The sequence below is a fragment of the Glycine soja genome, chromosome 10, assembly GCF_004193775.1.
Source record: "Glycine soja cultivar W05 chromosome 10, ASM419377v2, whole genome shotgun sequence".
Classification (NCBI taxonomy): domain Eukaryota; kingdom Viridiplantae; phylum Streptophyta; class Magnoliopsida; order Fabales; family Fabaceae; genus Glycine; species Glycine soja.
The window spans coordinates 51,232,978-51,258,593 of NC_041011.1; the positions used below are offsets into that span (position 1 = coordinate 51,232,978).

The following is a 25,616-nucleotide window of genomic DNA, read 5'->3' on the forward strand; positions in this document are numbered from 1 at the left end:
AAACAAAAAAAAATAACAAGCTATATATATCATCTCTTATCTAAAAATTAGTGCGACAACTATATTTGTTCACTCAAAATCTTAAAAAATAAAGTAAAATGCATGTTCACCCAAACAGCAGGGACCATTGCTAGCAAGTATAAACCTTCTCTTTAGTCACCTGTGTCATCGATTCATTCCCGAATCACAATCAAATTAAATCAAATTAGGTATTTTACAGATTAGGTAAATTAATTGTAAAAAGGAAAATGGAGAATCAAGCAAATTGCAGAAACCACTCCAAACCCCCCACTTTTCCTTTTCATTTCCTAGTGCATGCTCATATTCAACTAAAAGCTGAAAGAACCTGAAGTGAGTTTTCTGTAATGAACTGTTCTCTCTCTCTCTCTCTCTCTCTCTCTCTATATATATATATATATATATATATATATGTATGTATGTATGTATATATTTGGCTGTACCAACACCCTTCTAGGTTGGTGTTAATCTCTGCAATGAACCAAGTGATGTTCCAAGAAGCTATGTATATATCGTACACTAGGTATCCAATTTATACATACCTGTGAATTTAAGATTTCCCTCGTACTAAATGTCTCATTCGTTCCTTTGAGAATCAAGAAATATTTGTAATTCAGTGAATAGATGAATATTACTAGTTTAACGTAATTTTTAAGTACCAAATTAAGCTAGAATATCATCCACCCAAACAAAAAATGACAACTGTTCGGGACTTCTCATCACTTCTGTGTTTACAAAGCATTCTTCTTAAAATAATTTTCTGAAATTAAACACATAAAACCCTCTAAAATAAAATATATGTCGAGTGATTACTAAGAAGGTTTAAAATCAACAAGATGAAACCAAGTCAGTTCATGTTTCATCGGATAGGATTAATATACCCTAGAAATAAATTTTTTAAAAAATAGAAATAAATTTTTTTAAAAATTGCTCTGGGAGATTAAATAAAAAGCTATTGTTTCTTTCTCACGAGCAGAGACAATGACTAGTTAGTGCAACATTAACGAAGGTGATAATTAAGACACGGCGAGAGAAAGCATTGTGATAGTGACAGAAAAATTTACTGCCAAAGTGTGCTATAAAAGGATAAGGATCTGCATTATTACTATTTTGGGGTCGGGCTGCATCTCCATGATTTTAATTAATCCAAAAGTTCTTGAACATTGGAAACGACTAAAAATTGAGTGCACTTTCCCCTTCTTTAGATGGAGAAAGATCATTGAAGCAATCGAAGAAGATGAAGAACAGGGATACGAATTAATTACGATAAAGCCATTTAGCATCTTTAAACATTCTCTCATTTATGTAATATACAGTCAGTTGGTGAATAAACCGAGTCAACTGAGTCTATGTTTATCAACTTTTCCTGCGGCCGTTCTTTTTCTTTTCTTTTGCCATTAAACTGAGTCTATGTTCATCAACTTTTCCTGCAGCCGTTCTTTTTCTTTTCTTTTCCCATTATGTTTCTTTGCAATATAGTTTAATTTCTTTACAAGTTTTTCTTTAAAAATAGTTAAAGAATATTATATACTCATCAAAGTGTTTAAGAAATTAATAAATTATGGTATGGGTGCATAAATATTATGATAAAAATATACTACTAATAAAACTATTTTAATATATTTTTTTATTTTCAGTTGAATATTCAAGATTCAAATACATTTATTAAAATTCTTCTTTCTTTTCTTTTCTGCAGGTAAGATATATGGGCCTGCAATGCTGTCTTTCTCGTGCCGTCTCAGTATTTAGCAGCATAACATGCAACTTTTTTAGTGTAGTTCAGGCCCTATATATCACCAAGATCCACAGCACATTAATGCTTCTCTCTCTCTCTCTCTCTCTCTCTGATCCCGAGAGGCATTAAAGTCTGAAGAGTACTACATTAGACTGACTAGGATCATTACATGGGTAGAAATAAATAAAGGCCATTGAGAGATGTAAAGAAATCAATATGTATAATGTGAGTTGATATACAAATATTTTTTGAAACGGAGGAATATATTATATATATACATACTCCTATATATATGCTAGCTTTCTGTTAAAGCCACATATAAAATATAGAGAATGCGTGTGATAACTATGAAGAAACGATGTTTGGATTCTCTGTTGAAAAAGGAATGTGGTATATAACGAAGGTAGTTTTACTGGGGATCAGTGTTTCAGCATCAAAGAAAAAAAAATGATCTCTCGTACTGTCTTTTATCAGTGTGTGAATATCTTTTGTCAAAGACTATAGATATAGATTATGAGTATAGTAATTTGATAATGTCTTTTATCAGTGTACGTTTGTTTGTGCAAAAACAAAAGTACTCAGATGAAAAAGTAGGGGGACCCGGAGAGACTCAGTGACTTGTGAGCCAAAGCCTGTATGTATAGTGTACGACTTGCTATTTTTCCTTTTCCATTCTTGTTTGTGTTTTGGGGGTTTAATATGTTCCTTACAACAGTAATGCCTTGTTTTCTAAAGTTTTTTTAATTAAATTAAATTATTAGATTTATATGTCATTAATTCTTCGATCGTGTGAGTAGCTAGAAGTAAAATTTAGATTTTAGATATAAAACCAATTAATATATGACTTTCAATTATTGACCTGAGATGTCAATTTATAGACATATCATAACTCAATTTGAATTTTAACTGGCATGGATAATCTATATTCCAACAGTGACGGGTGGTAGGCGTAGCAATGATAGCAGTGGACTTAGTAGTGAACTCAATAGATGTGAGATGCATGGCTACACTATAGTCACAGTAATGGTAATGGTGATAAAAAATTCTTTATAGAAAAGTAGTTAGATGAAAAAATAAGACAAATTTGAGTGACTTTACTAAGAATTAGAAACAGCTCAAGCTGAGTTGGAGTTATGATTCTAATTTCAAATGGATTAACAAAATTAACAAAGCTATGAATTAAAATTTAAGGAACAATCCTAATTCAAGCTCAATTTTGTGTTAATAAATAGAAAGATAAATATTGGTGTGCAAGTGTGTATAAGAAGTCTTCAATTAGATAAAAATGAGTATGCTAAAATATATAATCAACCTAATGTTTTAGAATTTTAAACTAGATGAGATATTAAATTTATTTGTATGGTTGATTTGTGATCCAGTGACATCCCTCTAATCCCTCCAATTTTTACTCCTTGTATTTCCTAACAATAAAACTTATTCACACACAACACAAACTAGTTTGTTTTGTAAAAAAAAGTCGGGTTGGATAATTGAGAGGAAAATAATAGCTCACAACTTATTTAAAGTTTTAATCAAATTTCAATGGATCATGAACAACTATGTAAGTAAATCTGACACCACATTTTAATCCAAAACATTAAGATTCAAGTTGATGGGTTTTTTCCTCATATATATGGTGTTCAATTTTTTCACTTTTACTCTATATGAGACTTCATCTCACACTTATATTCTAACAATCTTTCCTAAATACGAGTCTCTTTCACATGATAATCTTCTCCTCGAGTGAAAGTCATTATCATTCACGAGTATTCTATATTAACTATTAGAGTCTACATCTTCTGGGTACTTGCATCACCGCTCCAGCGGGACACGCCACCTGAATCTACCTTTTGGAAAGTAGGAAAATTTACTCTTTTTGATGATCGTGCTGTTTTCATAAACTTAATCTTGTCTAATTTGCCAATTTATCTTCTATTTTCATAACCTAATTAATTGCCTTTTGGCAAAAGATTTAGAATCTAGATATAATTTTAGAGTGAAGGTGGAGATATATATCTTGGAAGGACTACCTCTAAATGGCGCTATCTCTCAATATTAGTTTGCAGCTGAAGTAAAAAATGAATATTCGTAGGAGATGGAATCAATATATTTTTTGGTATGATGGTTAAGTGAGTTTTTCATCGACCTTTATCTTATCTAAAAGTACAAAAGTGGTTGTAAACTTGTAATATCAAATGTGGGGGGTTATTCGAATTTTCGAACCATGGATCCTAGACATGGAATCATCGTCGGCAGAGGATTTTTTTCATAGCTGGCAGAGGAATTCAATTGTACGGGAATAGGAACAACTACATTATTCCATGGAGCTATTATATTCAACTATTCTGCATATGAATCAAAGTTGCTCATGAAATGAAAGTTGCATTTCTTTTTTTTAGTTTCATATATACGCGCGATTGGCTCTAATTAGAATGGACTAAATTAAATAATCCCAATTCTATATATAGTTGAGTTGAATGTGTTTAGTGTGTGTTTATTTTCAAGGTGAAAAACATTATAATTGATTATATCTTACGTTAAATGCGATGTTGTCTTTAAACTCTGGCTTAACTAGAAGTGGTAAAAAGGGGTTTTGTATTAAGTTGAAAATTTACACTAAATTTTACAAATTTGGTTGCAAGGTGAAAATTGAAATTTTTTATTTAAAAGTCAATTTTGTAATCACTCACTCAAATACACACTTGAAAGTCAGGACAAAATTATTTCGAATAAGATTTTTGCCATTGCCTAGAAACTTTTGCACGTGAGGTTGCCAGCTTAATTGGCATTGAGACACCATGTTGTGGTCTTTATGGATGATAACTTGAGCTGTATTTTTTGTTAAGATCAATGTGAATCTTTAGGTTCCCCTTTTCCACAAAGAAAGTTCTCAAATACTACTGTTCAGTGTGTATGTTATAGGAAGTTGGAATTTAATATTGTTTTGCCACATAATAGAGCTCTAGTCATTTTATGCAACACAAGCGAGGGGTTCAAGGTTGGAAAGTAAATGGGTCCATTGTGGAGAATTAATATTTTGGTTTATTCTTGTTTGATCACTGTGATTGATGAGATGAGGCAGTACTTACAGTAATTTGATTAATTGCATATATTGAAAGAATACAGCTCTTAATAACCAAATTTTCCTATTGTATCATTTACCATGTGTTAAATAGTGTTGTAGTTCTTTTTCAAAAAATTCCAAGGTGTACTGTTAAACTAATTACTTGTATATAGATTGGACTATTCTTATATATATTCCTTTAGAAAAGAAAAAAAATGTTTGTAGAAGAAACTAATCTGCACAGAATTTGTGCTGTAGTAGACTATGAGAGTAGCACTAGTCTTTCTCTTATGAGGTTGACCCACGAAGGGAAGTAGCTAGTGTACTAGGGAAACTAAAAGCAATGTCTAGCTATAAAACATTTGAGATGTCAATCACTGCTCTTACTTACCGTTGATGTATCTCTTGTTCTCATAAAGGTGAATGTAAAATATGGGGAATGGGCCCAAGCTGTAGCTCCACTAATTAACAAAGTAACATATATCTGAGTTGAATGCCAAGTGGTGGCGCGACATCTTGCATGGATCGATACTCTTTGGCGGAACCAACATACCTAGCTTATCAAATATCAATGAATCTCATCTCAAGATCGATCCATCACATGGTGATGGTAGTAACATATTAGGTCTTGCTAGCTCCTCTCAAATATTTGTCCGTATCTTTTTGTCCTTTAGCTCATAAGTACCTAGCTAGCTAATTAACATAGCTATTATGTTATCCACCACATCCTTCAGGTTTTTTCACTTTTAAGCACACCTGACCTGGAACCCTAATATCTGCCCCCACATACATGCATCATGCATGTCCATGGCTTGCCCAAAAATGGATTTGGTCTATAATTCAAGCCTATGCTTCTTAGGCCGCCTGAAATGTCTCAGTAATCTTTGGGTTCTATCTAATCACCTCAGCTATACCTATAAATAATAGAGCCACCTCAGTGTAGGCATATAAGGTTAGCTAGCTAAGCTACTATATATGCTACTCCTCTAATTTCAATTTGAATTAATTAATACATGGAGAAACAAGACTATAAACAGGTTTCTAATTATTTGTGAGGTTGAAAACTCAAACCTCAATTATCTGGTCAAGTATGGAAACTCAGTGTGATCATTACTTTTGGATCAGACAGAAGTAACTAGTCTGACTACAGTACAGAAGCGATTACAGTTTTGCTTTAATTTGATTCAAGTCAAATAAACCCGCATAGACAAAAATTTATCAATAACGATAATTTAGTTTATAAGTATTCGTTTAAAAGACTCAGCTATGTTTTTATGTCTTTTACCTGATTTAGAAATCAGATAAATATGCTTTTTTTATCCGTACATAAATATGCTTTTTTCACGTTAAATATAACAATTATTTAATTAAATAAAGCCTTCTAATTTCTTCGTGAACCTAGCTAGACCCCGCCACCAGGATGGTCCTACATGTATATTATGGGGGCACGTGCCCTTTAATATTCTCTGTTTTATATATTATTAGCATATTAAGTTATTATTTGAATTATATTTTTTTTGCAACTTTATTCGCACAACTTTTTTTTTTAATTCTATAAAATATTATGACTCCAAAATGACTCAAATTTTTGGATCCATTGCACCCAAAATCTCAAGTGTTAAAAAGCAAGATATGAGGTACATAGTACATCCCACCTTGTTGAACATTACCACGTTTGATCATTTTTTTTTTACAGTTGTAAGGAGTTAAATTATTTGTGATTCATTCTAAGTTGTTGACTCATTCAATGTTTGATTATTTAAACTTGTTTTTTAAAGCAAACAAAATTGATTAAAATATATGTCCAACTATTTCGACATATATATACTTCTCTTGTCAACCAACATCAAGATCACAATTATTGAACTATATATGCTGGTCCGTAGGTCTTCTGATACTATTTCACTTTATTTTCCTAACATGCATTTGTTAAGTATTGAATTAATATACAAAAATTTGTTTAAATAGAAATTCAACAAATAAAATATAATTAAGTCATGTAATTAACTAAATGAGTTAAATTCAATTTTGTAGTATCTTTTTTCAGTTTTACCGGGCCAAAATGTAAATTCAAATTTAAGTCTTTTGATAAATAAACCAAATTTAAACAACCTTTTTTTCATAAATCAATCCTAATTAAATTCTAAGTACTCATATTCGTTTATGTTCTACCACTGAACTTGTAGATCTATTGACATGTTTTAATTTAATTAATATTATGTTTAAGTTGAAGTTTTGAATATGTAATTGTATTACATATTTAAGTAAAAAAAGTTATTGCCCATAACAATTTTATTACCAGTCTCAAACATAATTACATTATTTAAAGAATATGCATATATTCTGATAAAAAAAAAAATCATTTGCGTACATTTCTATCCTGTATAGCAATTGTTCTTACAGCCATTTACTACCACCACGTTCTTCAATCTTCATCTTTAATTTCTGATGTCACTACTTGCCATCAACAACATGCCACTGAATTCGTGCCGCATCAGCCAATGTTGCTATTGCCATTGGATATTTGGATGTACCATAAACACTATCAACACTGCCATATATAAGTCACTAACCATCACCCTTCCTTTTCATACAAACCATTTTCACCATGCCTAGAAAAAATAAACTTCACTTATAAACGGTTTAACATATTATCCTTTGTTGAGTGAAGGAATATTTAATTCTCCTTGAGTGAAAAAACGAACTAAAATATATAGCACGAACTAATATATATATATATAGGACAAGAAGCCAGAAAAACACTTTTTCTTTTAAAATAATTTTTAAGAGGATAATTTTTCTTATAATTATATCCTCAATTACTGTGCGTAAAGGGAGTACGTACAACCTATATACAAAGAAAAACATATTCATTTCCAACAAGTATTGAAAACAAGAGAAAATATCATGCTAATAATAATGTGGTTACATTATTTACACGTGTTTTACTGTTTCAAGAACGATCATGAGCTACTTAAGGCTGTGTATATATTTCTCTTAGCTGCTGCATTTGGTAGAAGCTCTCGGAGCTGACAGCAAGAGTGTTTTTATTCCTTAGATAGTAGTTTTGTTTGGTATGCTCCAAACAAATTAAATATAGCTGCATTCACTGTCTGCTGCAATAAATAATCTCTGTATTCTAAAATTATTTACAATATCGTGGAAATAGCTAGTGAGGGAGGATAAAGCTTTTCTTTAAGAAGAAATTAGATATTTTGCAGGTTTGATTGTTTGAATATCCTATTCAGGGAGCATTAATTCAGCTAGATAGTTTTTTCGTAAGAGGACTCCAAAACTTCTCTGCGTCATTACCCTAATTGTGCTAGCATAGTGTGACACTGAGACCATAAAACATTTCAAGAAATTAGTAGATCCCAATTTTGGTTTGGATAGAAAGAGTGAGAGCGATCGAGAGTGACGGGGGGCTTTAGGGAATTTGAAATGGTAAATTAAACACAAAAACAGACATGCACACATAAATAGATATATATAAATAAAATAGTAATAGTAGTATGTTGAAAGAAGCAAATTAGAAGGAAAATGGTTGTAATTTGGCATGCAAAGCAAAAGGAGTTTGGAAAGTTTCAGTTCATATCTAACTGGTTGTCCAAGATAGGTAGCTACCAATACAAAAGGCGATGTTGAGAAGAAATCCCACCCATAACTCCAAGCCAAAGTAGCTGAGCGTGTCCATGAGCTCAAAAGCTGTTCCTGGTTACTGTAGATAAACCAAAAACCACCTCTCACGCACACTCTCTCTCTTCATCCTAGCCTTAGCTATACCCTCCTCTCCATGACCCCATGTGTCAGCTTGTTATGTCTCTCTCTCTGGATTGCGTGTCTTTATGATGATACCACATAAAATAACATAACACAAAACGCAAACCAAAAACACTCAAACAAAAGAATCTCTCATCTCATCTCATCTCATTAGAAACCATCATGAAACCGATTGATCGCTGAGGGAGGATCCAAACGATGCTGTGCTCCTCCTGAATAGCTCCTTCCCCAACTCAACCCTTCCTCCTGCACTGCTGACCCCTCCTTACCACCACCAGCGAATCCACCAGCTTGCCCCACCGGGGCACCAATGTACGTGTAACTACTCGTGCTCTCTCCTCCAACATAGTGTCCGTGGCTCCCACCACTCATCACGTGGCCCACATAGTAATCGTTCACAGCATGCTGGTGGGGGAAGTGTGATGACCCAAATGACACTGGCCTCGAAGGTGATGGGTATAGGTGTGATTGTTGCGGTGGCGGCGGCGGCGGCGGCGGTGGTGGCATGTGAGTTGAGGATGAACCTGAGAAGTATCTCGGGAATCTTAGAGGCACTGTTGGGTCTCCTGATGGGTGATAACCCCCCGTTCCTATTGGCTGGCAGCATCTGAATATTATCACAGTCAATTGTATCAAACAGTGTCATGCTGCGCACCCTAATATTATGCGTTAACTTGAAAAAACAACGTTAACAAATGCTAAAGAACCTAGAGAAAAACAAGTATTTAAGAAAGAACTGGGAATGATAGTGTAATATTAGGGTGGAACAACAACAACAAATTGGAAGAGAATAGCTGCATGGAAGTAATGGGTGCATACCCTAAGTGAGGGGCACCTTGTGGAGCAATGATATGATCGCTACGAAATACCAGTTGACGAGCCTGGTTCAGCGTCTCCGTTTCCCTCTCTGCTCAAAACAAAATAATAAAAGCAAAGCAAAAAGAAAGAAAGAATTAAAAAAAGAAAAAAAGAAAAACAGCTGAAGGGACCCTCTGGATCGAATTTCAGCTAACTCAACTTTTTTTGATTGAAATGACAACCCTTCATGGCCAAATCATTAACGGGCAGTGAAGATTTGGTTCTTGTGAGAGTAAAGAGGAAGAAAAACGAAAAGATATAATAGGTGGTATATACTAGCCTTGGCGGTGGCGGTTCATGTGTCCCCCAAGAGCCTGAGACTTGTAGAACTTGAGGGAACAAAATCTACACTCGTAGACCTTCCCACACTCGTCTTTTCCATCCTTCCCGCCGCTTTTCTTTTTCCTGCAACCTGCAACCATAACCATCCAATTACAGCAACTTCCATGACACCACCTTCTTTCCCTTTCACGCCTCATTCTCGATTACCCAAATCCCTCAAATCAATTCAATTCATTTTAATTAATTAACTAACCGCTCGCCCCAACAATTACTTTTCTTTATTTTAAGTTCTATCACCTAACTACTTTTATGCTTCTTCTTTTTTTTCCTTTTCTTTTATCTTTTAAGAGAAGAAGAGGAAAAAAAGAAAAAGGAGAGAAGGAAACGTATACAAGGACAAAACCAAAAGAATAAAAAAAGAAGTGTGGTGAACACTGTTTCATGGTCAAGGAATATACCACAGAGGTAAGTAACAAACCACGGCAGTGTTCAACTTTGTTTCCTGTGAAAAGTGAAAGGCTTCCCATGGTGTGTGTTTGTGAAATAGAATTCGGAATATATAAAGAAAAAAAGTATTCCTTTGATATTCTAGCGTGCTTCTATATATATATATAGATAGATAGATATGATCATGAAGTTTACCGGGTGAAGAGGTATGGTCTTCGAGGACTTGTTTGCCATCCCTAGAGTACTCATCGGGCAAATTGTTAAGATCTAATGGGTTTCGTTCTGGTCTCCTGTAAAGGAACGACAAAGTCATAAGAGAGAGAAAAAGATAGAGAGAAAGTTAAAAGGGCTTAGAGTTAGAGAAGGAGAAAGAGGAGGATGAGAAGAAGGGTGTGAAGGTGTAGTAGTGGGGGAAGACCTACATGGTACCGACAGAGAGAGAGACAGAAAGAGAGAAAGAAAAGAAAAATGATGCGAGGCAAATACTCTTTCTTTCAGATGGGGGAGGGGGGTGGGGATAAAACTACAGTTTTCTACAAAATTTGTGAGACTTTCAGTTTGAGACTGCAATATAGAGGCTAGTTGAGTGATGGTAGAAGATAAAGAGCTTTGAAAGTTCCCTATCGGTTCCTCTGCCACTCTCTCTCTCTCTCTCTTATCTCCCCCCACACCAAAAATTGAATGAACAATGGGACAGTGGGTCTCGTGACTTTAAAAAGAGAGCGTGAGTGTGGTAGTGGAAGTGGGGGGCTTAACTTAATCAGTTTTTTTGCAAATTGCTAGCTAGCTTCGTCTGGTTTGGTTGAGACTTGGGAAATGACAGACAGAATTATAAAGTGCAAAGATATGTGATTCTGAAACATGTTGCTTTTGTATTAATTATTCCTAATATATACAGAAATTATATTAATTTAATAAATATATAAATAAGAGATAAAAAGAAATGTGCGATAAAGTGAATTATATGATGAAGGTAGAAAAAAATGAGCATTATACTGGTTATTATATAATTTTATTAATAAATATGATCTTGCATAATTATATGATATACTTCTGCATCTAGTTTTCTTGTTTTTTGTTGTTTTGCCCTAGCTAGAGCTATCAACAAATTAAAGGGTCAAAAAATATTCAAATAATATCAGTCAAATGCATTGAGAAAAAAAAAATTAATATTCCAAATGAAAATCTTTACCAACAAAGGATGGAAATCAAATGTACAGTACAAATCTTTGAGCATTAAAGTTTGCCCTAGGAATGAAAGATGACATTTATACCAGAAAGAAAGCAAGACAAGGAGTAGGGTACGTAGACATTTTGCGTGGTTATTGTGCTTAAAGAGGGGGGGCATGTTTGAGAACAGGTCATGTATGGTCCACAGTAGCTCAATGCCTCCTTCTGGGTGTAAAATTCTACCCAGGGGACTTAGACTTGCATCAAGGAAGGGTTGCTATCAGTATCTATCATTAGGGTTTTTAGCAATCTAAGTTGAGATAGACTCGACCCCCACTTGTTGTTTTATTCTTTGAAAGTTGCTATATCTCATAGATTACATATACATAGTCCTTTTCAATGGATGTGCATGAACTGGAGACATATATGGATTTGAATTTTCTTAATGTATGTCTCACATTCATCATTATATTCTCTGTTCGCTTTAGATGCATTTCTTTGAATCCAAACAGTACTAGCTCCATCTCTAGTGATCAGTGACTCCTTTATAAGATAGTTAACTAGCTAGGTAAAATTAATGTTGTCCAAATTAATAATATGCAGAAGCAATTAACTGTTTTACATTTTAAAAAAAAATTAAAAAAAAAATAGTGGTGGGGGTTATTGATTACTACGAGTTTAAAGCTGAGAGAAAGTATATATACATACTAGTACAGGTAAAAAAGGCAGGTAACTTTAACGGTTGAAATTAATAATAACCTGCAGCTGTTTTAATTAATTAATTAACGTAAGTTCCTTTGAATCGTGTTGATTTGGAGCAGCATAAATGTGTAAATGGGAAAAAGAAACAATATTTTAGAGGGCCTGATGGTTGTCCACAAGCTGATCAGTGCTTCCCCACCACACCTGAAATGGATATAAAGGAGAAAGAAGACACAACCTAATAAGAGGGCTAGCTAGGCATTAAAATCAGGTGATATATTCATGGACCACACTACTGCAGCTGGCCTTGACTAGCTGGTTGGTACTATGAAGGAAATGATATGAGACACATTCGATATTTTCAAAACCTGGACCCAAAGATTCATGCAATGACCGCGCCCCAACTATCTGAAATTTTCTTGCAAGTGTGTGTGTATATATATCATTACTTTTCAAGTGGTCCTTCACGAATTTAAGCAGTAAATCCAACAAACATTTCTTCCATGTTCAGAACTCTAGCAAGGCAAACTTACAAACCAGTAGAGCAAATTGTCTTCATCATCATGTTGCCTTCCTACCTAGCTAGCTTCCCTTCAAGCACTCAAAATTTAAAATTGAAAAACTTTTAAATCTTAACTTTCCTTGTGACAGAAAGTGCATGAAATCAAACCCGTTAATTAATTATATTTTTAGCCAGAGAAAGATTGAAATTTACGAGATGTTTAGACCATGAGAAATTGGGAATGCAATGGTAACAAAATAAAATCAAATATTAAAACTTCATATTTCAGGCTTAATTCTAATTATGGGGTGTTGGATTCTACAAATCAGATTATGTTGATAAAAACGTGGGGAGGAGAATATATATCTGTTCCAGATCGATCGTGGTACTACAAATCAGATTGTGGTGATAGCCATTAGAGGAAAAAAGTTTTCTGACAAATTCATTGGAGCTGAGGGGTACTGTAAGGCTTAAATGATGCAATCTCAACAGGTTTCAACTTTCAACTCTAAACATACATGAGGCGGGGAACCAACAGTAAATAGACTACTAGCAAAACTTTGAAACCAAATTAAATCAAATCATTCTTTGAAACCAAACCAAATTAACCCTTAAAGTTTAGAAAGTCTATAATGGGATAATCAACCATTTACAAAAAATTCTAAAGTTTCTTTCTTTTATAGGTAAAGTTTGACCCCTAGTGTAGTAGTAACTAGTTCATAACAATATAAATACCATGATGCCTACCAAAAAAAATTAAAATGGGACCCATATTAAAAGCAATCTCGAAAAAACACTTATTTCGTGTGACAAACAAATCATTATCAAAGACTTGTGATAATGTTTAAATGTTTAGGATAAGATTTTTTTTTCTTTCTAAGAGCAAGTATTTTTTAATGTTAATTTAAAAAATTATGGACAACAACTATTTTTTTTACTGAGAATTCTATTTATCATGATTTTTCAATATGTATATTTAATTAATTAAAATACTTTTTTTTAAAAATGTAAACAAATGGACCCAACTCACCCAAGCATGTGAAGAAAGTCCATGGATCACCTTTGACCATTTAATTTGAATTTGTACCAAACGAATTGATTTAGTCGTGAACAAATACTTGATATGCAAATGGAGAATTGATTATCTTCAGTCTGAGAAATATCTTTTTGAATCTTCTAGCTCCATCGTAAATGATCCGCCTTACCTGAGTAAAAAAAGATAGATTAATTAATGTTTACACAGATACGGACAGCACCTTTCATTAAAATCGGGTAGCATTGGCTATGTATATCAAAAAAATCATGATCATGGTCATTATTATTATTATTATTATTATTATTATTTATTGTTTGGTTAGTTTTTACTACTATCATTTAAGTTATAGTAGTAACTACTATACTTAAATTATGTTTCTTCTATAATAAATAAAATTATTTTTTCCGTGTTTAATTTTCTCAAAAAATTTCTCAAAATTTATACCCACTAAGTCGATTTCATGGTAAGAGCTTAGCGAGATAATATGCATGAGAATATAAGTTTAATCTTTTATAATACTATTATAAAAATAAAAATTAAATCTCAAAATTTTAACTGTGCATTTCCTTGCCTTGGAAAAACTAGAACTAACTCCACCCTAGAGTTGACTAGTTGAATAAGTCTTAATTGAGGTAGTGAACATCGTTAAGACAATTTTAAAATGTTGCTAAAACTTGTTTGAACGTTAAGAAAGAAGTGTTTTCACTACATTAACGAATATTTACTATAACTTATTAGACACAACATTTTATTTAAATTATCATTTTTTATTCACAAATAAAGCTCCTTTCCGTAGACATTTTGTATTGATAAAATACAATGTGAATGCATTACTAGAATGTTGAAAAAGAAAAGGACCTCACACATTAATAACGAGCAAGCCTTTTTTGTTTTGGTATGGAAATGGCTCTGTTGCCTATGACCTAGCCAAACTAGCTAACCATTGGAGTTGTGCAGTTCATATTATTTTATATATATTGATTGGATAAATTCAACAATCCACATGATCAATTGTTATTAATTATATTCATAAATCATAAAAAAAAACTCTCTAAACCTTGGAGTAATTAAAACACAATTTTAAGTAAATGATTTTCAACGGAACTAGTTAATTACTGCAATGCATTCTTTTAGGTTTTAAATTGTGTGATTAATTAATTGTCAAGAGACTTAGTTATATTTAATAATATGCTTCATGTTATACATTTACAGTTTTGAATTTAATATCATATACTTTTAAAATAATAAAGATAATAAAGAATTTTGTAAATCAGTTGATTAATTATGAATAAAAGTTGTATGTACAAAATCTTGTATGTCACAAATAAATAATTAATATTGTTTTATATTTTGGACTCAAAAGGGATGGACCTGATTTCTAATTTATAAATAAATCATTACAAAATAAATCATGTATTGACAATTTACTCTGTTATATATATATTCTCTATATGAATTTGTTTGTGTATAATATTCTCAATGAATTGATTCCAAAACAAAGTAAAAACTAACAAGCAAAATAAATATTATATTAGTTATATTTGTGAGATAATGCCTAATTTCCTGCCATATTAAAAACTTTAAAAGATTCATGGCTATTAAGTATACTTTTTTGTAAGCAACATAATATTTTAAAAAAAATTATCAGATGCATTTAAATTTTTTAAATCATTATTTTTTACGTGGATTTAAGTTTAAACTTCAAATATTATTTTTGGTAGAAAATAAGTCAACTTTCTAATTACAAATCTAATCCCACATTGTAATAATATAACAAAAATATTAATATTTTTAATGATAAATAAAACTCTCCTAGTTATGCATTTGGGAGGTAGTTAGTTCGAGGTCCCATTTATTTTCTTGAAATAAGATAAGTATAATTTTTTATAATTATTTGAATCGAACAACTTTTCTTTCCTTGGATTGATGTAATACCTCTTCTCCACAAAAATTTTAATTGTACCAAAAAATAATTGACAAGGAAATAAAATTTGAAGAAATTATTCTTTATTTTTTATAAATACAAATATTGATTTGTTAGTGAATCCAATTTATCTCACTATCTATGTATGGTAAAGACTAAAATCTGTTATAGGAATAACTTTTTTAAATCTCTATAAATTTTAGGAGTGTTTGATCACCTAAAAAAAGAGTGTTTATATCTCTTAGAATCTAAGTTTTGCGTAATGTATTACTTGTATAACCTTGGATCTTTCAGTTATTTATCAGCGATACTCTAAGGTACACCTGCAATCTACAACCTTCCTCTCTTGTGATAACTCATTGCAATTCCCTTCTTTCTAATTATTTTAGTTGTTTGTTTTCTTTCTAATTAGCTCATTGACGGTCGATCTAATTTTATTTTGGTATTATGGGAACGGTTTAGTGCAAATTTGAGACTATTACTGTTAGATCCAACATACGCTACTGCTAGTTAATTATAGCCACTTAATTTTAGATGATTTTTGCCTCATTGTCATCTTCTCATCTTGCAAGGGTAGAAATAACACAAAAGAAAATCATTTTCAATATAATAGACAAATGATATTCATAGTAAAAATGTTTAAAGACCTAAAGATATCATGCAAATTTAGTTGTTTGTGTATAATATTCTCAATGAATTTGTTTGTATATAATATTCTCAATGAATTGATTTCTATAACATAATAAAAACTAACGAAGTAAAATAAATCTTATGTTAGTTATATTTGTGAGATAATGCCTAATTTCCTGCAATATAAAAAACTTTAAAAGATTCATGGCCATTAAGTATACTTTTTTATAAACAACATAATATTTTTTAAAAATTTATCAGATGCATTTAAATTTTTTAAATCATTATTTCTTACGTGGTGGATTTAAGTTTAAACTTCAAATATTATTTTTGGTATAAAATAAGTCAACTTTCTAATTACAAAATCTAATTCCACATTTTTATAATATAATAAAAATATTAAAATTTTTAAGGATAAATAAAACTTTTCTCGTTATGCATTTGGGAGGTTGTTAGTTTGAAGTCTCCCATTTATTTTCTTAAAATTAGATAAGTATAATTTTTTATAATTATTTGAATCGAACAACTTTTCTGGCCTTGAATTAAAGTAATACCTCTTCTCCCAAAAAATTTAATTGTACCAAAAAATAATTGACAAGGAAATAAAATTTGAAGAAATTATTCTTTATTTTTTATAAATACAAATATTGATTTGTTAGTGAATCCAATTTATCTCACTATCTATATATGGTGAAAGCTAAAATTTGTTATAGGAATAAGTTATTTAAATCTCTATAAATTTTAGGAGCGTTTGACCGCCTAAAAAAGAAGTGTTTATATCTCTTGGGATCTAAGTCTTGTGTAATGTATTACCTATGTAGTCTTCGATCGTGGTGAACACGTCTGTAACCTTATTCTCTTATAACTCATTTCAATTCCCTTCTTTCTAATTATTTTAGTTTTTTTTTCTTTCTTTCTAATCAGCTCATTGGTAGATCTAATTTTATTTTGGAATTATGGGAATGGTTTAGTGTAAATTTGAGATTATTCTTGCAAGGTCCAAGATACGCTACTGCTAGTTAATTCTAGCCACTTAATTTTAGATGATTTTTGCTTCATTGCCATCTTCTCAACTTGCAAGGATAGAAATAACACAAAAGAAAATCATTTTTAATATAATAGACAAATGATATTCATGGTAAAAATGTTTAAAGACCTACATATATCATGCAAATTTAGTTGAACTTTGTGAGTGGTTTGAGACACATATAAGGATAAAAAAACAAATAAGGACTTGAACCTTTCGAGGGACAAGTAAAGAAACAGATATTTTCCGAGGAAAATTACTCATGACTTGCAAACAATTAGTTACCAGATGCAACCAATGAAGGTTACATCACTATCTTCGTACCAAGTGGTGGTGCTGATGAGAAGACGAATCAGAGAATTGTCTGCATCCCCTATTAGCATTCAATTTCCATCAATTATACATACTACACTGGTTCACCTAATTGAATCAGTGCCAAATTATTGATGGTAGGGTGATTGGTCTTATACATGCAGACTCCAAAAATGGATGTCGCTAGTTATTGTTCACTCATCTCATCAGATAGCTCTGGAATACGTACTGTGCTTGCCACTAAGAGGGATCGATCATGGGTTCAGCTGCTTCATACTTTCTGTGATTGAATAGCTGTTTAGTTACTTTGATTTTTCAGCTTGCAGTTTCCATTTGCATATAGAGCCTTTTTTTGTTCTTAGACAAGTAGAACTCATCATGCACTGTGTGTGTCTTTATGCTTTTGGATCCACTCCCGGTTCTTTCTCCTATTCTTTTCACCAGAATGCTACCAGAAGCCCTCACTTCTTGATTGTAGCTTACCTTCATTCCCAACCGGGAACAAAACTTTATATTAAAAAATACATTTTTTTGGCACATAAAAGATATATGTATTTATTTTAAACATCAAAGGCTAGCTAATTTGTAGCCTCTTGGCCTTTTTGTTCTCAATAAAGTTCCATACCAACCTCAAATAACCAAAGTGGACTCAATTTGCAGACATAGAACTAAAGTGGGACTCAACATAGTACGGTAGAGCCGAACAAAACTAAACCATATGTATATCATCAAGATTGGGTTGGTGGGAAGGCATCTTTTCCTACTTGTTGTACATCAAACTAATATCGAGCCTCTCTTTTGGCTAGCTAGCTATGCATTGATTTGGCTTCCTAGACAATGCACCACTTAAATCTTTACACTCAAATGAGTACTATGACCAACTCCGAAAAGTACCCTTAATTGGCATGCTCTAATAAGCTACACATAGCATAATCACACACAAGGCCCGAGGGCACACACACCAACACTCAGAGGTGTTAGTGTTACCCTCCTTCCTAGCCTATATACCCCGTTTTGATACACTCTTATTTACCTGTTCAATGCCTCATAAGAGGTCTCACATAAGTATGGTAGTTTATTACAGAGACTACATATATAGTCCAAGTACTGATCTCGGTACTTGTATTTTACTTGGAGCTGCAGAAAGTTTTAGCCTAAACGACCCCGCACTGAAAATATAGAGAGAAAACTAAAACGCCCAAGAAATGGCTTAGCTTACTAACAGATCCAGATCGACTGGTAAAATATAGGGGCCGAAAATGATTCAATTGTAAATTTTACAGAGATTCGAATGCCAGTAGACAATAAATATATATACAAAACTTACGAAAATAAAATTGCATTTTCTGTTTATATCAATTTATGTCTTTCTGATATTAACTTCACGGAATGCCCATATTTTAGAGTAGGAAAATATAAGATGATTTTCCAGGAATTGAAGGAGAGGATGAATAACAAAATGACAAAAATGCTGGGCAGAAGCGGCAGGATCATATTATCCACCCTAAAATTACTCATTTATTATAATTTTTATTATTATTTCATACATGTATGTGTAGTTATTGTTTGTGTAAATTGATTATTACAAATTATGTAAATCAACTTGACAAATTATTGCAATATTATGTTTAATTTTTCTTTTTAGGATTCTTAAATCCTTAGATATCTAAAGATATTTATGGATAAATTGGATACAAGGAAAGCGCTACTCATCCTACTACAGACCATTTTATACTATGTATGTACACATGACAAGATAAATTGTAGGCGGCACTTAAGTTAATATGGTCCATGGAGCTTGGACCATGGTAAAATTGGCTCACAATTAATGGATCACGTTTACTTCCAGCACCCTTTTCGATTATTTTTTTTTTTTGGATTGGTCATTTTGAAAGTAAAAAAGAGAGGTGTAGCAAGCAACAGTCCATAGAGTAGTAACTAGTAAGTAAACATGATGCATCACTATTCACTAACAAGGGGGGAAAAACAAAAAGGTAAACGTCAAAACGACAATCAAGAGAAAGAGGTAGTGGTTGGGCTACATATAGCTGAAGCAGTTGCATTCCATGAACGTGGAGGCCCAGTAACCCAACTGTTTAGTTGGGCTTAAGCCTCATAATGGTCCAAATCAGGAGACATGTTCCACGTATTTTTACTACTCCATTAACGTAATAATATAACTATCAAATTCACACCAATCTGTTGTTGATGATTTGATTGTAAACTTGAAAGCCTCTACAATTTTCATGTTTTATTATAAAAATGTAGAGCAAATTTATCTACTCTCATAAACTATTAAATTTTAGGGCAAGTTTTGTTAAGAGACAAGTTAATCTTGTAACTCACAAGACATGCTAACTCTCATGTTTTTTATTCTATTTTTTTCTTGTATTGTTTTCCAAATTATAAATGAGATGATATAACTATTTTTCCTCTAAAAAAAAACTATCACAGAATGAAAGTAGTTGTCTTATGGTCCATTTGGTAAAACAAAAAGAGGATGGAAAAAGAATGAAGTAAATACTAGAATTCTTTGGACTCACACTTTTATTTTTTATTTTAATTTCTTTTGTTTCCGCTCTATCAAATATACACTGAATATTATATCATCATGTGATCCGTCTGAGTGTATCTATCGGCCACAGAGAAATGGGAAGTGCTTCTCTGATTCCAGTTTCATGGTTGGCTTTCAAGGTATTGATCTCTTGTGAGCATTCAGCAATGAATTTGGGCATTGCAGGGAACGGTGAAAAGCTTAGTTGCAAAACCGTGGCTGAAGGTTGAGCAAGCAAGACCCCTCGTTTCCAGCGTCGGCATTCGAGGAATATCGGCAGGCCAAGGAGCAAGTTGTGGTTTTGGGATGAGAGGTCAGAAGTCTCGCTCTGGCCCTGCCGTTACAATAGGTTTCGAAGGTGGCCAGATGCCTCTTTATCGACGTATCCCCAAACTCAGAGGAATTGCAGGAGGTAATAATGCCTCTATTAATTCACAACATCCTCATTTTAATCTCTTCTTGTTGGATAATATTTCTCAATAAAACCCCCTTTAACTAACCTGTTACTATAAATTAACAATTTAAAATGAATTAAGCTTCTCCTACAAGTTCAAATTAACCTTATGCATAAGTTAATTTATCCACGTCTTCTCATTTAGCTTCTCCTAATGCTGATTTTAACTTGTTATTTTCTTCTTCTATAATTGCATATTGACAAGTTTTTAACTTAATTTACCTTTTTCTTCTGCCATCGTGCGTATTATTGTATGTTGGGATCTGATACTGGCATAATAATTGAACTCTAGACTGAAGTTGAGCTTTACCTCCTTCTAGTTAAAATGTAAAGCTACTAGAGATCCCCTTGCACCTTCTCTTGGATAGACTGATACAGTACTTTTCTTTCGCTTCCCGTGGATCTCAACTCATACCCTTTTCTGGGAGACCTCTTTTTCCCCCTTCACCAGTATCATTCGAGAGCTCTTCAATGGGGTTTTCTCTTGCTTATTTTTACTACTTACGTTCCTTGAGAAAATTTCCATGAGTTTTGTCTTTGTGAAATTTTGATTTTTAACTGTGTCGAATGATGTCATGTGATTCGTGTAGTCCATCTCAGGTAGTGGGATAAGGCTTTGTTGATGTAGTAATTTTTTTTAAAACAAATGTGCAAAGTGTAACACGGTCTTGGAGAGATGCTTTGTGTGGAATTTTTCTTCTTGGTCTAAATAAATTTCAAAATGTCAAAAGTAATTGTATAAAGTATAAACTGTTTTGGTTGGCAGTTTGCTTATGTATAGTTGCTACGTTATATTTGGTAATCCATGAAATTGTTATATATCTATTGTAGGGGCAGGAACACTGAATATTTCTCTAATGTATTGATTTTTGAAGATGCATTTGGAGGAATGGTGATTCTTCTGTGAAGGGAACCATTGCATTTTTTATGGTGTCAAACTTCAGTACCTAAGTTTCTTTTTCTTATGTTATTATGTCAGACATCTTTACTGATTATGGACCCCTTTCATATCTTATTATTGTATATTTCTTCTTTATTCTCCTATTTCTTTCCATAATTTTGTTTTAAAAGCTAGTATTTTATGAAATGCTTGTCTTTTATTCTTCTCTATATGTTCTCTCTTAAGTTGGAACTATTTGTTTATGCCTCTCTTTTTTTTCTTTACCTATGCCCTTTGATAAGGTATGCACGCGGGATTGCACAAATATGTCCATGTAAATCTGAGAGACAGAAGATGCTAAATTTAAGGAAGGGGAAGAAGTGTCTCTAGAGTTCCTGAAGGCGAAAGGTGTGATTAACACATCAGGAAGAGAAAGGAGACTCCCTTTGAAGGTACAGATTACTTGTTAATTTAATGGCATCTCAATTTCTTCCTTAGCCGTTGTCTTAAATCTTGCTTCTCCAATATCATTTTCTGAATGTGTAGAGGTATTGTGATGTTTAACTTTTAACAATAAATGAGGATGCTACTACTTTCCTAGCAGGAGCACAACCTACCAAAAAGGACTATTCCTCAGAGGCCCCTGGTCTGCTGTGGATGAAGTTACTTTCTGTAAATTCTTTGATGTTATTTAATCCTAGTTTAGTGTTCAAGTTTATCTGCACTTTTTGGCATGTGTGATAAGTATGTAGCGTCAAACATATAATATTTAGGTGGATGTGTCAGTGGTTTGAAGCTGTAAATTTGGAATACCCTTCTCATTTGTGTTATGAACACCAAAAATTATGTATAGTTACATATTTTGGCATTTAATTTTCTCAATTTAAAGACTATGTGGATTGTCAGTCTTCTATTTCTTTTATCCATGGGATAAATTGATTTGTAGTCAGAGGTCTTATTCTTTAGAGTGTCAGTACTCCACTTTAAAACATACTGCTCTGTGATGATTTTTCAAGCAATGACTACTTTGGTTCAGGAAGCAAATATTCAAAGTCATTAATTTATTTCCGTTTTCAATATCTTTACGGTGTTCCTTTGTTTTTCATATGTTAAAAGGTGATGTGATGGCCTTTTCCGAATCTTTATTCTAGAGGCCAAATGCTAGACTTGATTTTCTGTTGAAAATCATCTTTGGGGGATAAGCAATGAGATGAAATGGCATTCCTGTCACAATGCAGTAGCGTCTCTAAATGATCATTTCTTAAAAATAAAATATAAAAATAAATATTTGGGTAAATAAATTGCACTTACATTGACTTTGATTCCAACAAGCTTTTCAAAATGACGGATGCTGGTTGAAATGACTCTATTAATTAATTTCTGAAAGGATATTTACTAATATTAAGTAGTTGAAACTTTAGGTGCCACTGGCCAATGCATCTGTTGGATAAATTTTACTGTGTTCATTGTTTATAAATGTTTTTTTTCTGTTTTTGCAGAAATGCAGGAAATTTTTTGAATTTTTTTAGCTATAGACAACTTGTTTGTATAGTATCTTTAAGCTAGCCTTTTAATTCTATTTAGCCATCCAGTGTATTGAACATCTCAAGGCCCATAATTTTTTCTTTATTATGCTTTTTGGTTGCAGATTTTGGGTGAAGGAGAACTGAGCAAGAAGTTGACATTAAAAGCCCGCGCCTTTTCCACATCAGCAAAGGAGAAACTTGAGAATGTTGGTTGTTCCCTCACTGTGCTTTCTGGCCGCAAGAAATGGGTTAAGTCATCTGATAACTGCTAAATAATTGTATTTTGATGATAGAAAATAAGGCAAAATTGTCTCTAAAAATAATTATTTAGCAGTTATTTGCGCTTAAATATTAAAGAATTGATGTTTTGTTGAATTTTGGCTACAGATATAAAAACTGGAGGTGTAACAAGCAAAAAGGCTAGAAAAATTGAAGAAAAGAAGAAAATCTGAAGCAGGCCCAGTCCAATACGCGCGCTGAGCGCGCGTTACGCGCTAAGCCCATGATCCAACAGAAGCGCGCGCTAAGCCCGCGATCTAACAGAAGCGTGCGCTAAGCCTGCAACACGCGCGCTAAGCCCGCGATCTAACAGAAGCGTGCGCTAAGCCTGCAACATGCGCGCTAAGCGCACGATCTACACGCGCTGAGCGCGCCTACGAAGGCCCAAAGCCCACTTCAGCAGTTATAAATAGAGAGTCAGTCCAAGGGACAGAACACACCACGACAGAACCCCCTCTCCTAGGGGTTTCATTTACTCCCTTTCTTTCTTTCACCCCTCTTCTACTTGTAAAGCCCTCAATGGTCATGAGTGGCTAAACCCTTAGTTAGGGCCTGGCAGGCCTAGAAGCCAATGTGATGTATGATGTACTCTTCACTATTTATCAATGCAATACCAGGTTTTTCTTTCCTATTTTCTTTTCTGTTTTGATCTTGCATACTCATCTTTATATTCTGTTAGGGGTTAGATGCTCGGGAGAGGGTAACTTCTAAATAAGATTTAAAGAAGATATGCATGCAGTAGTTTTAGGGGTTAGACGCTCGGGAGAGGATAACTTCTCATAGAACAAGAAGAAAAGATATCATAATAAAATCATTGCTAGGCATAGAGTGATTGCATTATGTCCATGCGTCAAAGCAAACATCTAGAATTAGAACTTCATGCATTTTATCTACTGAGTCTTTGCAAAGGCATTTGGGGGATAGATAGGTAAAATAGGCTTGTCATCCTGAGGCATCAGGGGCAGGTAAATGAATAGATGTGGGTGGGATAAAATCACCTGAATTGGTAAAGAAAAAATCATAAACTCATACATCCTAGGCAGACAAGGCAAGTCAGTTCCTAACACTATTTTATTTAACTTTATCTTTTTCTTTTATTTTAAATTTTAAATTTCTTTCATCTTATCTTATCTATTATCTTTATCTTTTATTTTAAATTTTAAATTTCTTATCTCTTGCTTTTAAATTGGGTTTGCATTAATCTAAGTACAAACAAAGTCCATGTGGATTCGACACTCGGACTTCCGAAAACTTTACTACTTGTAACGATTTGGTACACTTGCCCGTGCTGATGAATACTTTGTCAAGAAGCGTGCTGCAGCTGCTTCCGAGCCAGCCTCAGCTTGAACTTGAACTACTTTTATCTGTATGTCATCACATTTAGAAATCTTTGAGAGAGGTGCAGAGTGATTTCTTTAGGAATCACCTCACATATTTGTCGTTCTTAGATATCCTCTGTGGTTCATCTACTAGTTGTTTTATAAGGCATTAATTCATTCATTTTGCATTGAAATGTGTTCTAGTTTCTGGTTCCAAACAAAAATGAGTGTTGTATACCTTGTAACATTTTGTTCAGCCATCACCAGAATGTTTGAAAGAAACAAAAGTAAAAAATGCAAATTTTGGTTTGCCAATTTTTGCGGCAAACCTTTGGTAGTAGCGTGCTTAGTTCTATAATAAGGTGACCACAATAAGGTGCAATCGGTAAAGTGTTTTTTTGTTCTAGTTTATTGTTTAAGGTGGATACTGAACTAACTGAAGTCTGAATGGTCTTCGTTCTGGCCTTGTTTTCCTATCCAGTGATGTAAATTCCAATCCAACCCCATACGTTAAGGAGAAACTACTTCGATGAGAATGGCATAAGACAAGTTGACAGTTGCAACGTGGGAGCTGTAAATTCCTTCCAAAACTAGATTACTTGCTTCCTTTAACCCCCAACTTCCACACCCCCCCTCTCCTTTTTCCACTTTCCTTTTTCTTTTTCTTCTGTTTTCTTCAAATAAAAATCTTACAAGTTGAAAAAAAAATGGAGCTATACAACTAAGTCTTCTTCTTAAAAGCATTTTTCCTTTTTAAAAAAATAAATAAATAAATTGTGGTCGTTTTACTGCTTTGATTGACTTTGCTTGATGAACAAACTGCGCAATTATCGTAAAGTGGAAGAAGACCTGCGATTATTTATTTTTCATAATTGAAATTTGAATGATGGTCAGCAGAATTTAGCAATTTGAGATGTCAAATCATTGTTAGCTTACCGTATGCCTTACTAGTGGATGTCAAGCACGTGAAAATAAACTATTGTTGTTGACGCTAAGACACGCACTAGATTTTTTGACAAAGTTGCTTACGTCAACAAAATGATTCTGTAATTCTAAGCATGGGCATAATTTGTAATGCTTCCCCATCAGTGTTGATTTTGAATCTATTCCTCTTAAA

The 25,616-nt window shown here is 33.0% G+C and overlaps 1 protein-coding gene and 1 pseudogene across 2 annotated transcripts; one reads left to right on the top strand and one right to left on the bottom strand.

Moving 5' to 3' along the window:
• Nucleotides 1–8,388: 8,388 nt before the first annotated feature.
• On the bottom strand, nucleotides 8,389–10,950 carry LOC114370896 (zinc finger protein JAGGED-like). 2 transcript variants are annotated; one of them, XM_028328299.1, is made up of 5 exons: nucleotides 10,607–10,949; nucleotides 10,380–10,474; nucleotides 9,736–9,867; nucleotides 9,417–9,504; nucleotides 8,389–9,204 (listed from the first exon to the last, which is right to left on the bottom strand). In XM_028328299.1, coding segments are annotated over exons 1-5 (774 nt in total). In that variant the 5' UTR covers nucleotides 10,609–10,949; the 3' UTR covers nucleotides 8,389–8,747. The 2 variants fall into 2 exon arrangements, with proteins under 2 accessions (XP_028184100.1, XP_028184099.1); XM_028328298.1 differs by having other exon boundaries at nucleotides 10,380–10,950.
• A 9,262-nt stretch (nucleotides 10,951–20,212) lies between these two features.
• LOC114371861 lies at nucleotides 20,213–24,836 on the top strand (annotated as a pseudogene).
• Nucleotides 24,837–25,616: the final 780 nt, after the last annotated feature.

Excerpts from the sequence above, each read along its gene's own strand:
- LOC114370896 (XM_028328298.1), bottom strand. The coding sequence starts at position 10,497 with ATGACTTTGTCGTTCCTTTACAGGAGACCAGAACGAAACCCATTAGAT. Across the intron at positions 9,868-10,379 it reads AGACCATACCTCTTCACCCG|GTTGCAGGAAAAAGAAAAGC; the intron begins GTAAACTTCATG and ends TTATGGTTGCAG. Across the intron at positions 9,505-9,735 it reads CATGAACCGCCACCGCCAAG|AGAGGGAAACGGAGACGCTG; the intron begins GCTAGTATATAC and ends TGTTTTGAGCAG.